We start from the raw sequence: 14488 nt of genomic DNA, 5'->3' as shown, positions 1-14488 counted from the left end.
CTACACGTTTGTAGGAAGAGCCTAGATGACCCAGCTCTTTGAGATTTCATAATTAGGCACCCAGCATAGTGTCTGGTCCCTAGTAAGTGAGTGGTCCCTAGTAAGTGAGTGCTTAATATCTGGTCCCTAGTAAGTGAGTGTCTGGTCCCTAGTAAGTGAGTGCTTAATGAGTTGTAAAGGGCAGTTCTGTATTGGGTAAGAGACTGGACAGGTGACCTTTAATGTTCCAACTTTAAGATTCTTTGAAACTGTAGGATAAGAATGTACTCTTCAATTAAAAGAGATAGTGGGGGAATATATCATACAGTGTATCAAATCATGATCCATATGGGCAAAATATTATAAAACCTGAAATATTAGGATGGGAAAAGTGATCCTTTGAAACGTACGTGAAGTATATTAAAGGAGGTAAGTGTGGTATGGTTTTCTGAACACAGAACAAGGAATTTGGAAATTTGGTTTTTTGTCTCATCTCTGCTGGTTCCATTTTGGAAGTTAACCCTAAGTTCATCGAGATGAATCAGACTTCACTGTTTTTAAGCCTACTGGCCTATTTTACTTTAGCCAAGGTTGTTCCATCTGTCACAGCTGATGGCCAAAGGGAAAGAATAGTTAGAGAATGTACTGTGCCAAGCTTTTGACCATGGGTAGGTTAACTTGATCTCTCATAGGTTTAAATTTCCTCATCTGCAATAGGAGAGGGCTGAATTAGGAGTTTTTAATATAGATACTGATGCATCGAACCCAATTTTTATTTTATTTTATTTTTTTAATTTTTATTTGTTTATTATGAGTGATATTTAGCATTGTTTTACATGTTTATAAACTATCTGTATCTGTTCCCAGTTTTTATTGATGTGTATGTTTTTGGGCAAAGGCGTCTGTACATTTCATTAGATAAACAGACCCCAAAAGATGAAGAACGCTGGTACTTTCCAACTCTGATTTATCTTAGTAAAAAGATATTCTTTTTAAATTAGTGGCTACGTTAAAAATTTTTGAAGATTTATTTCATAAGGTGTTGCAGACAGGAAATAAAAGAAGGATTAAAAGGATCAGGACATATTTATGAATAACGGGGTAAATAGAGCTACTAAGAGAGGCCAGGGAATACTAACCAAGAGCAACCGCCATGCTTCTTTGTGTCTGTTACTTCCAATATCTGGGAACAGAATTTTAGGTTGATGGGCCGTGAGGTCTGACACAGGATGGCTACTCATGTTGAAAGTCATTTGGGTAGAAAGGTCGTAAACATACAAAGTATGATACAGGAAGCTAATCTCATCAGCTATATGAAAATCACATTTAATGCTTATAATCACATCTCATATTCTCAGGCTCGGATAGAGTAAAAAAGCCAAGAAAATCACTTTCTAGAGCTGCATTTATTCTACACTGCCCATAGTAATAGCTTATGTATGCATGCAATAAAACTTTTATCTAATCACAGTAAAGCTCATTTATTTGAGCCCCCTGAGAATGACTGTGTTAAAATTCATCTTTTTCAGAATTAGGCAATAGACGTGGTCATAGACGTGAGTTAGGCCTAATGGTTTTCTGGGTCTGGAGTCTTGTGTTTTCTTTCATGTTCTGTACTTTGTTAATTTCCCTGATGGTTGCTATAACTGATCATCTCTTTTTCCTTAAAAGACCTGCTGCATTTGGCTTTTGGGTTACCACTTTTGTGGTTTTCTCCTGTTTTACTGGTTGCTCATCAGTCTTCATTTCTCCAACCTATTTTTTTTGTTCACTTTTGGCCTCACCACGCAGCTTGTGGGATTTTAGTTCCCAGACCAGGGACTGAACCTGGGCCCTCAGCAGTGAGGGCATGGAGTCCTAACCGCTGGACAGCCAGGGAATTCCCTCATTTCTCCAACCTCTTAATGTCCGAGGGCCCCAGGACTCAGTCTTTGAGCTTTGCGTCTTCTTTATTTATACTCACACCTTGGCAATCTTACCCTCTCTCATTGCATCAGACACCTCAATGACGCTTAGGTCTCTAGACTTGTATATCTGGCTGTTTACTTGACCCGTCCACTTGGATGTCTAGTAGGCATTTCCAACTTAACATGTTCCCAAAAGAACTTCTGATCTTCCCTCCAAATCTGCTTCTCCTGTTGTCTTCTGCATCTCAGTAAATGGCAACTACATCTTTCTAGTTGCTCAGGCATCACCCTTGATTCCTCTTTATCATTCTTCACTTATACCCTATATCTAGTCCAACCCTTTGGCAGATCATGGGCTCGAATATTTTTTTTGGCTGCATCACGCGGCTTGCAGGATCTTAGTCCCTGACCAGGGGTCAAACCCAGGTCCACAGCAGTGAAAGCCCTGTGTCTTAACCACTGGACAGCCAGTGAATTCCCCATGTGGCTCTATTTTTAAAATATTTTCAGAATCCACCACTTCTCATCACCTTCACCACTATCAGCTGGTCTAAGACACGGTTATATCTCACATGGATTGTTGCAAAAACCTAGTTGGTCTCCTTGCTGCCAGACTTGTCTTCTCACAGTCTGTTCTCAGTACAGCATTCAGAGCATTCCTTTTTAAATTTCAGCTCGTGTGAATCCTCTGCTCAGAGCCTTCCAGTGACTTCCCGTCTTAGAGCAAAAGTCAAAGTTCTGAAAATGGCTTGTAAGGCCTTATACAACCGATATATAAGGCCAGTGGTTTAAAATAGGGCTTCTACCTTGATTAGAGATCTTAACACAATTTTTGCTGCATAATCTCTCATATGAAACGCAGATCTTTCCTGTACTGGGTTCAGGACCCATACTTAAGCAGTGAACCTTGATATGCATTATCATGCAGTAATTTAATTTTTCTCTTTAATGTTAAGTTTTGATCTGTAGCATTAACAATTATTATTTCTCTAATTCATAGCTGTTTTAAATTGTATTTTGGCTTTAAGTAGAATGCATTCATCCTACAAACACGTATAATATAAGGGCACATTATGTACCAGACAGTAGGGTTACAGGAATGAATAAAAAGAGGCACACACCAATAACCTTTGCAATCGTGAGCGAGTGGTTTTATTGTGCATATACACGTACAGATAACAATCCCATAAGGATTACATATTATTCTTTAGACAGAAGCCAAGGGGTAAACTGTATGTTGAGTAAATAATTCAAAATGGAAGCATCATGGTTTCTCCTTGTGATTTTCTATCACCCTTTATTCCTCTTTTACTTTTCGAGTGACAGAAGAGTCTCTATTTCTGACCAGGCATTTGCTAGCTTCACCAGTCCTGTCTAGTTTCAAACTTCTCTAGTTTTTGTTTTCCATCTTCTGATTTTAGTAATCATTCTCTTTTTCAAACACAAAAGGTTCACATAGATTATATACTTAGTACCTTTCATCATTAAGCATGGCATTTTACACACAGTAGGCCCTCAAATCTCTGGGTGCTTATAAATATGATTTCTGCATCATCTATTTGATTTTCTAACTCTATAGCTAAGGTTACAAGATAGTTTTCTGTTTTAGTATATAGAAAGGGGGATGCAGTAAAAGATGAAAAATAAAGCCATTTGCTAATAGAAGGATTAAAAAAATCTATCCACAGGCAAAGAGAAGGTTCTTAAGTATTGTGTTTTGGGCAGTATACTGAGTCTTATTTGTGTGTTAGGGACATTTAGAAACAAAAATATTTTAAATCGTAAAGAGTTTTAAATGCAGAATATAATGAAAGGCCTATTTTTTTTTCAGCCTTCTATTGTTAACGTGCCTGAAGAGCCATGAATCAGAAATTTATAAAGTCAGTTTGGTATAAAAATTCCTTTCCCTTTCTTTTTTCCCTCTCTTTTATTAGCTATAAACATTCAGATGAAAACCACCTAACTTGTGATGGACCCCCTATTGAAATTCCTGGAGAATATACAGATAAGTTGAATGTAACCTACACTCACTCTGTGAAATTTGAAGTAAGTATTCCATGCCATCATCTTATTTTTTTCCCAAATCAAGTATATAAATATCATATATTTCATTAATATTAAAGCCTTAATTTCCGTCAATTTAAAGTTGTGTAACACAGCTTAGGAGCCCAAGAAAGTAGGTAAGTTCTTTATGTTAAAACTATTCAAAAGGCAATAATTACAGGAATTGCTGTATTCAATCTACTACATTTCAGGTACCTTGCCCAGTACTTTACTTTCTCATACTTCATACTGAGGTTTGAATGAGGTACATGGGTAACCAGAGGGGTGCAGTGAGACCTTCAAGGAAGAATATCTTGTGGAAGAGACACAATCTATTGTAGTGAAAAGGGATGACATATTGGACATTTGGACTGACCTACAGTTCAAATTGGGGCTTGGCCACTTACTAGCTGCATGAGCATAGGCAAGTCATGTGATCTCTGCGGCTTGAGTTCTTTTCATGTCATTTCATCCTCATTTTCAGAATATATAAAGCCCTTAGCATGACACGGAGTAGGTCCTCAACATATAACATTCATTATTATTTATACATCTGGAATTTTTCCTTTTTTAAATAGCTATTTTTGTAAAGATGGTATGTATTTTTGGTAAATAGATAGATAGGTAGATAGATAGATTGACTGTTAACATTCTGGTGAACAATGTATCAGCTCTTCAAAGAGTTTTCCAAAGAGTTTTCTGTAAACTAGTTCTTTCATATTTTATTTATTTTAGCTTGGTATTTTAAAAGGTGTTACGTGAACAAAGGATCTATGATGAGGTTACTTTGGATAATGCTAGGTTAAACAACGTTAAAACAATGGCTTTATGAATATCCAGTATGTTAAAAAGCATTGTGAATTTTCAAAAGATGATTGTAATATGCAGCATTTCATAGACCATGGCAAGAACTCATGGGGATATAATTTTCTGTAGAATATATAATGAAAACACTGCGTGTGGTGCTAAAATGTGTACATCTTTGTACAAATGGGATATTACATGTGCTATTTTCACTTAATGTGTATGTCATGGACATCTTTCCAGGTCAATAAATATAGTCACAGCCTTCTTTTTATTGACTATATAGTATATTTAACATACAGGCTGTAATTGACTTATTTAGTGCCATATTTATAAAAACAACCCAAATGTCTAATTTTTAATTATTATAAACAATGCTTTAATGAGCATCCTTACTTTTTTTTGTTTTGTTTTGTTTTTGTTTTGTGGTACGCGGGCCTCTCACCACTGCGGCCTCTCCCGCTGTGGAGCATAGGCTCTGGACGCGCAGGCCCAGCGGCCATGGCTCACGGGCCCAGCCGCTCCGCGGCACGTGGGATCCTCCCAGACCGGGGCACGAACCCATGTCGCCTGCATCGGCAGGAGGACTCTCAACCACTGCACCACCAGGGAAGCCCATCCTTACATTTTTATTTGTCTGATTATCTCCTAGAGTAAAATTCCTAGAAGTAGGATTATTTAGGTAACAGGGTGTGCACATTTTGATAATACCTTACCAAATTCCTTTGCAGAAAAGTTGCTAGGCCTGAAGATCTGCTGTTTCCTCACACACTCAGCAATACTAGGTTTTTGTCAGTTTTAAAAATCTTGCTTCAGAATTTTAATTCTGTGAGTATAACAAAGGGAGGTAGATTCATACTAGGCACACTCCTAAGGATCCAGTATATAAACGAGAACACCAATTTTGTAATTTATGTAAAGGAATATAAATGTCTAGTGGACCACACCATTCATGTCAGCTGGTTAGCCCATCTGCTTATAATAAAGATATATGAGAAAGCAAATGTAAATAGAATAGAATAAATAGAAAGTTTCTTGGTGAGCATAGGACCCCAGAGCAAAAGTAAGAGAGTATTAAAAGATGATATTCAGGTGCACTAGTGCTATGCTTGCCCATGGACAAGACATCTGGTTCATATTCATGGGCCAGGTACTCTTAGCCTTGGACAGTATTAGAGGTGCTTCTCCAAAAGATGAACTTTGTAGCTTTCCTTTCATAGGGAAAACTTTTTATGACTATGTAGATATATGTATTTCTCTTTATAGTTTTTAAAGCTTATGCATCATATTTTTGATTCAGCTTTCATTATACTTGATTTTATATAAGGCTTATTTCTTATGGCTTTAGATTTGATCTCCTGAGACAAAACCCTAATCACCTTATTTGGGATTAGGTCTCAAATCTCTTTGAACACTTAGAAATTGTGCTTGGTTTGTGTCATTTCTATAGATGGCCTGGCAGCCATTATAACACGATTCTTCCTAATCTCATTCTGAAAGCAATTCCAGTTTGGGGATGCCTTGCTTTTGTCCCTATGTATCACCTATAAAATGTTATCTCCATTTTATAAATGAGGACCCTGAAGCCCAGTGAGCTGAAGTAATTTTCTCTGGATCGTAGCTAGCAGGAGGTGGAAGTGATATTCAAACTCAGGTCTGTTTGGCCCCAAACTCATAGTTTTTCCACTATTCCATTCTGGCTTTCTATATTAAAGGTCTATTATATTTTCTGCCTACAGAGTTACTGTAAAGAAAATGAGAAACGTTTATTTTAGAAATGTGTGTGTGTGTACTTTGAATCATCCAGCTAGAGGTCAGGATTACTTGATCCTACATCCTGCAGTTTACCCAAAGTACAATTGGTGAAAACAGGCAATTTACTAGTCCAATAAGTATAGTCCAGTCTTCTAATCTCTGAATGAAACACAGAAGTGTAATCTGGGGAAAGGAATGAAATACACCCTGAAGAAATTAAAATAACCTTTCCCCAGTGATTGAGAATAGTATTCCAAGTCTAAGCTATTATCAGAAGTTGACTGAAGAGCTGAAACCCTTATACATTTTTATCACTTATCAGTTGGCTATTAAAATTTTAAGTATAGGATGGTAACTAGACTTATGGTGGTGATCATTTTGAAATGTATAGAAATATTGAATCACTATGTTGTGTAACAAGAACTAACATAGAGTTGTAGGTCAATTATACTTCAAAAACAAACAAACAAATTCATAGAAAAAGAGATCAGATTTGTGGTGACCAGAGGCAGGGGACCGGGGGAGGGGGAATCACATGACGGTGGTCAAAAGGTACTAGGGATGTAATGTACATCATGATAAATATAATTAACACTGTACATTATATATGAAAGTTGTTGGGAGTAGATCCTAAGAGTTCTGATCACAAGGAAAACATATATATATTTTTTCTTTAATTTTGTATCTACAGTATATAAGATGATGGATGTTCACTAAACCTATTGTGGTCGTCATTTCATGATGTATGTAAGTCAAATCATTATGCTGTACACCTTAAACTTATACCGTGATGTATGTCAATTATATCTCAATTAAACTGGAAGAAAAAATAACAAAATCAAAAAATTTAAGTGTAGGAACGCTTATGTTTACAGTAAAAGCCAAGGGAAGGCACATCTAAATTGAAGTTTAGATTCATGCCAGGAGCCTGCATGGTATGGTGTTAGTGGTCTGCCTGCCTGTCAGGAAGTAACTGTGGCAGTCAAAAGAGCTGAAGTGCAAGTTCAGATGCAGCCATACCAAATGGGGCTTTTGGGGAATTGCCTTATTTGAGGTTAGGTCTCAACTCCTTGTTCTTTAAGTTTCCTTAATCCTGGGAGGTATACTCCAGAAGAGGAATTTTTCCTTTCCCATTGAAACTCATTTAGGGTGCTTAGAAGGCTCTTGGCTTCCAGACGTGGTACCGTGGAAAGAACCAGACACACCCAAGGTTTGAATCCTGGTTTTGACATTTCCTAGCTGTGTGAACTTCGGTAGGTTACACTGAGCCTATATTTCCTGATCTGTAAAATGGGGCTACAATAGTTACCTCACGTGACTGCTGTCAGAGATAAGTGAGCTAACATATAAAATATTAGACACACAGTGTTTCCTATCCCTTCTCTCAGATACAGGAGCACCTGATTTACTAATGTTTATACAAGAGTAGCTCATGTATGCAGAGTGCACTTACACAGTGAGAACACACCAAGCCACAATATTCTTTTTTTTTCTCTTTAATTTCTTTTAACCACAATATTCTTTACCTGAACACCAGAAAGTTGCTGTTATAGTTGTGGGGAGGGCACCAGGAAGAGTGGTGATGGATATCTCTGATGGTGCTGTTTCTTTATTTTCTGTTGGGTTTGGGTTGATTTTTTTTTTTTTTTTTTTTTTTTACCCAGTGATAATCGTACACGTCAACATTTCTCAAAGTGCATTCCCAAGAATACTAGTCAAATAAGTTTGGAAAATGCTACTTTCTACTGTCTCCTTTCTTAGCTGCACAAAGCACATTAATGTTTAAAAGTCTCCTAATAAAGAAACCTTTGACTGAGTCTAACTCAGCATTTTATAATCATCTTTGACTATGGAGTACCATTCTGGAGTAACATTTATATCCCACTGCAGATTCCACATTGTGTACCCTAGGTGTACATGGTTGTTGTGTCTTATAGTAGCTTACAAAATCCTATTGAACTAGAAATTTTTATTTTTAATTTTTTTAAATTAGAAAATTTTTTATTGAAGTATAGTTGACTTACAATATCGTGTAAATTTCAGGTGTACAGCACAGTGATTCAGTTATACATATATATATATATATATATATATATATATATATATGATTTTTTAGATTCTTTTCCCTTATAGATTCTTTTCCCTTACTGCATGATGGTGAGTATAGTTCCCTGTGCTATACAGTAGGTCCTTGTCAGTTATCTATTAAAAAGAAAGAAAAAAAAAAAAGAACCTTCAGAAGGAACCATCCCTTGCCAACTCCTGGATTTTGGACTTCTAGCTTCTAGAACTGTGAGAGAATAAACTTCTGTTGTTTTAAGTAAAAAAAAAATTATAGTAGTTATTCATGTTCATTGTAGAAAATGTAGAAAAATCACAAAATGTGAATAAAAGTCATTTAGAATACCACCACGTGCTGAGAACTACCATGAAAATTTTTGTGTATGTAATTAAGAGTAATAATTCAAAATCAGACAGCTGGGTGTGGGATTTTTTCCTCTAGTTGCGGCGAGCGGGGGCTACTCTTCTTTGCAGTGTGCGGGCTTCTCACTACGGTGGCTTCTCTTATTGTGGAGCACAGGCTCTAGGTGCGCGGGCTTCAGTAGTTGTGGCACGTGGGTTCAGTCGTTGTGGCTCACGGGCTCTAGAGCGCAGGCTCAGTAGTTGTGGCACACGGGCTTAGTTGCTCCACCGCATGTGGGATCTTCCCCGAGCAGAGCTCGAACCCGTATCCCCTGCACTGGCAAGCGGATTCTTAACCACTGCACCACCAGGGAAGCCCTTGAACTAAGTCTTTGAAATCTGGTGTGTGTTTTACACTTAGAGCTGATCTCACTTAGGACCGACCACGTTTCAAGTGCTGAATAGCCATGTGTAACTAGCTGCTGCCATCTTGGCAAAGATCTAGACCTCCACATTTTCAGGGACTGTCCCCTTTGGTCTGTGCTTCTACTTGTTTTTCACCTTTTGTTGCTTCTCACTCTCAATACAGAAAATCCCACCAGGTCCTGTGACATGGATTGATCCCAGGCACCTTGGCTGGGTGAACTACAGTCTCTCACCCTCCTGCAGACTGCAGAAGCCTTCCACAAAGACAGTCTCAGGCTAGGGGAGGGGTAGGTGTGATCCTGACACAGGGATGGGGCGGGGCTGGGGGGCCTGGCTAGAGAAGCTGAACACATCAAACGACTTACAGATGTCAGTGCCATATAGCAGCAATGGCGCCTGAGCCACCTGGGTTGCGATCTCCATCCTCCTGCACCGCCTCTCCCACCTTAGTGCAGCCACCTGCAAACTGCTGTTAGGACGCAGAGCTTGTGGTCATCGGCCGAGTTGTTGGCCTGAGACCCTGGTCAGGCAGCTACTGGCCACAGAAAGGTTCAGAGGCAAATACAGCAATTTTTAGTTATAAAAGTTTTGTCTTTTTGCTTTTTAATTGAACATCTTATGTACTTTATGTTTTCAGAAAATAATACATGTTCCCAAGTGAGTACAAAGTTTGGTGTTTATATAACAATTTTGTTCAGAAGTTATTGAAGGATGGGACCATAAAGATTAACATTTGAGTGAAGACCTTTTATTCATCCATTTATATAACAAGTATTTATTGAGGGCCTATTATGTGCCTAGCATGGGAATTTTTATAAAGTACCTAGTTTAACTATTATTCACAATAGTCCTCTGAAGGCAGGTACTATTTTAAATCTCCATTTTATAGACTATAGAACTGAGACTCATAGAGATAAAGTTACTTGCCCAGGGTCACAAATGTAAAGGATTATAAGTCTAGATTAGCTTGACTACAGAATCCAGGCTTCTAACACAGTCTCTTTAATACATCGTGTGAGTTTAGAATGGGAAGGAGTTATGGTGGGTGAATTGACCAAGACTTTATAAGAGAGAGGCCTTTAGCTAGTCCTTGAAGGATGCTGAGGATAATTTGGATAGAAGGGGTAGAAGTGTGCAAGGCATTCTGGGAAGGCCTATAAACTGAGTTAAAAGACCTGGCATTTAGGAATCTGGAGAGGAGCTAGAGGAAGGGCTTTTCAGGTAAGAATGTACATGGTGTATGTGGGGAACAGTGAATAGACTTGTCTGATTGAAACAAAACTTTTTTCATTTGTTTATTCATTCAGCAACAGGCAGTAAATGCACTCCACGTGCCAGGTGTTAAGCCCTGGGGTATATAAAGGCCAAAAAGATTCAGCCTAGTACCCCAGACTTTAATTGTTTATATAGTATTGGTAGAAAGGTTAGAAAGATAGGTTTGGGCCAGGTTTTGAATGGCTAAAGTATTTCTATTCACCATATTTTACTTTAGAAACTTACTGTTTTTATACCACCAACCAAAGATTTTTTGGTTTCACTCTAATCACATTAATTTTAGCTATGTATCTACGTATGTGAGTTATATAAGCTTTAGTTGTGGGCTAGCTTGGGACCGTAGCCACATATATAGTTGTGTTTTTTTTTTTTTTTTTTGCAAGATGCATTCCTGATTTTCAGGCACCATAGACCAATAACTGAATTGAGAATCAGAGAATTTTGGTGCTGGTTTGCTTCAAACTCATACTGTGACCTTGAGCAAGTTCATTTTCCTTTCTGGATTTCAGTTTCTGCATAGTGAAGTGAGGGAATGGAGCTGGATCAGTAGTTCTCAACCCTATCAGACCGATGTCCTCTTTTTATAACAAATGTTTTATCATTCTCCCTTTACTATTGTAAAATTATATTAATAGATACTAGATAATTAAACCTGTCTTACACATAGTTTCAATAGGCATCAATATAGCACCCTAACTATAATATAAAGGAAAAATAAAGATAAATTAGTTTTTAATAAAATAATATATGTTTCAGTATATATTTCAGTCATTGTCAGATGCATGCACCTATGTGTATACTCATTGTAAACATGACATCTACGAATGCATATGGCTATGAGAATATTGTACATTGACGGCTCAAATATCACATCTTTCTAAAGGATGCCATGATTTTCTCAAATGTTGATGAATTTTGGTGAAGTTTCAAACCAAACATAGTACCATTTTCCCTCAATTTACATGGTACTTGCATTGCTGGGGGGAAAATCAATGTATATTAAAACTATGTAAAAAATACTTTATCTGTAAAATGAAGTTAGAATCTAGGCACAGATAATCATAAGCAGTTTTTCACTCACGTGAATGTTGGATGGGGCTTTTGGAAGTTCTTCTCAATTCTTTGTGTGGGTCTCCTGGTGCCAAGCAGGACGTCTGGCCTTCTATTCAATACTATGCTGCTAAATACCAGTAGCATCCCCACACCTTTTCATTATGCCCCCTAGAGGGTGCTGCTTCCCCTGTTGAAAACAGCTAGACTAAAAGAAACTGTAGTTACCTGCCAGCTTGATTCTTTGATTCCCTGCCTGTATTTTTACCGAGTGAAACCCATCATGTGCTGTGTCCTGAATCAAGAATTCTCGTCTATATTTCTACATTTGCTTCTTGTGACTTCATTATAAATAGCATCAAAGACCTGCTTACCTTGTATGCATTTATGACAATTGCTATGTCTTATAAAAGATTTTGAAACTCTGGGATGTAGAATAATTCATTAATTTTAAATGGATTTAAAAAATGGGTTCCACCATTTAAGTTATCTTTTTGCATTTGCCTCAAATGTACCTTAGGATTTTAAAACGATTTATTTTCTTATGGAGGAGTAGTATGTGTTGTGGACTGTTATTTCCAGCAGATGGCAATGTTTGGTGCAAAAACTACTTGATTTAACAACTGCAGATTTTCTAGGCTCTCTTTGTATTTAAAAGCCAAACTTCTTAGTGCATATTTGAGTTTCTCTCCTTTTTTTTACATTTTATTTTTTCTTCCAGTTTTATTGAGATATAATAGATACACAGCACTGTATGAATTTAAGGTGTACAGTGTAATGATTTGACTTATGTCATGAAATGATGACCACAGTAAGTTTAGTGAACATCCATCATCTCATATAGATGCAAAATTAAAGAAATAGAAAAACAATGACTTTTCCTTGTGATGAGAACTCTTGGGATTTACTCTCTTTAACAGCTTTCATATATAACATACAGCAGTGTCAATTCTATTGATCATGTTGTTTTTACATCCCTAGTTCTTATTTATCTTATAACTGCAAGTTTGCACCTTTTGACTGCCTTCATGTAATTCTCCCTCTCCCCATTCTCCGCCTCTGGTAACCACAAATCTGATCTCTTTTTCTATGGGTTTATTTGTTTGTTTTTGAAGTATAATTGATCTACAACACTATGTTAGTTCCTGTTACACAACATAGTGATCCAATATTTCTATCCATTTTAAAATGATCACCATGATAAGTCTAGTTACCATCTGTCACCATACAAAGGTATTACATAATCATTGACTATGTTACTCACCCTGTACATTTCATACTCGTGATTCATTTATTTTGCAACTGGAAGTTTGTGCCTCTTAATTTCCCTCACTTATTTCACTCCTTTTTATTTATTTTATTTTTTGGCTGTGTTAGGTCTTCGTTGCTGTGTGCAGGCTTTTTCTAGTTGCGGCGAGCGGGGGCTACTCTTTATTGTGGTGCTCGGGCTTCTCATTGCAGTGGCTTCTCTTGTTGCGGAGCACAGGCTCTAGGTGCGTGGGCTTCAGTAGTTGTGGCACGCGGGCTCAGTAGTTGCGGTACATGGGCTCAGCTGCTCCATGGCATGTGGGATCTTCCCGGACCAGGGCTCGAACCCGTGTCCCCTGCATTGGCAGGTGGATTCTTTTTTTTTTAATTTTTAAATTTTATTAAACACATATATATATTTAAATTTTATTTATTTTATTTATTTATTTTTTTGGCTGTGTTGGGTCTTCGTTGCTCCACGTGGGCTTTCTCTGGTTGGCGGTGAGTGGGGGCTACTCTTCGTTGTGGTGCACAGGCTTCTCATTGAGGTGGCTTCTCTTGTTGTGGAGCACAAGGCTCTAGGCACGTGAGCTTCATTAGTTGTGGCACATGGGCTCAGTATTTGTGGCTTCTGGGCTCTAGAATGCAGGCTCAGTAGTTGTGGTGCATGGGCTTAGTTGCTTCGCAGCATGTGGGATCTTCCCGGACCAGTGCTCGAACTGTGTCCCCTGAATTGGCAGGCAGATTGTTAACTACTGTGCCACCAGGGAAGCCCCTTCACTCCTTTTTAAAAGGCTTGATATGAGTTTACTTGCTTAAGGTGATGGACAGTCTGGTGAAGAGATGCATGCAATTCAAATTTTGAAAAATTAAGTCACATTTTAGTATAGGAACAATATTTTAATAAAATGGCCAAGATGAATCCTTTCATACAATGAATATTTATCCCTGGATTTGTCAGTTCTATAAATTCAGAGTTTCTTATAGGTTTTAAAAAAATAGTTTATTTCAAAACAATTTCGTACTACAGAAAAATTGCTAGAATAACGCAAAGAACTCCCGTAGTTCTGTTAACCAGACATCCCAATTGTTAACATTTTACTTCATTTGCTCCATTGTTCACTCTTCTTTGTGTGTGTTGATTATCATTAGTCTACTACAGCATTGTCATACCCGAACCTGGAACCTAAACTGTCCCTGTATCCTAACCCTTTCCCTAAAACAAGGTCACCCTCCTATGTAACAGGCATACAACCGTGCAAACCAGGAATCAATATTGGCATTACATTACCATCTGATTCACATTCATCCATTCAGATTTCACCAGCTGGCCAACGATGTCACTTTTCTCCTTTCTGGTTCACTATCCTATCCAGGATTACATGTTATGTTTAGTTTTTGATCTCCTCCAAACTGGGCCAGTTCTTTAGTCTTTCCTTGTGTTTCATATTCTTGAAATTTTTTTAAAAAATTATTTATTTTTTATTTATTTATTTTTGGCTGTGTTGGATCTTCATTGCTGTGTGTGGGCTTTCTCTAGTTGTGGCAAGAGGAGGCTACTCGTCATTGCGGTGTGCGGGCTTCTCATTGTGGTGGCT

General features: G+C 37.7%; 1 protein-coding gene across 1 annotated transcript in view; it reads left to right on the top strand.

The window, feature by feature from the left end:
* The window catches only part of LOC103072561 (transmembrane 9 superfamily member 2-like), an 86382-nt gene that overhangs the window by 39273 nt on the left and 32621 nt on the right, over positions 1 to 14488 (top strand). The window contains 1 exon segment of the mRNA XM_082930935.1: positions 3821 to 3932. Within this exon segment, the coding sequence (XP_082787061.1) occupies positions 3821 to 3932 (112 nt within the window).

The sequence above is a fragment of the Lipotes vexillifer genome, unplaced genomic scaffold (genome assembly GCF_000442215.2).
Source record: "Lipotes vexillifer unplaced genomic scaffold, Lipotes_vexillifer_v1.1 scaffold1114, whole genome shotgun sequence".
In the NCBI taxonomy this organism is placed as follows: Eukaryota; Metazoa; Chordata; class Mammalia; order Artiodactyla; family Lipotidae; genus Lipotes; species Lipotes vexillifer.
This window is presented reverse-complemented; position numbering and strand designations above follow the sequence as displayed.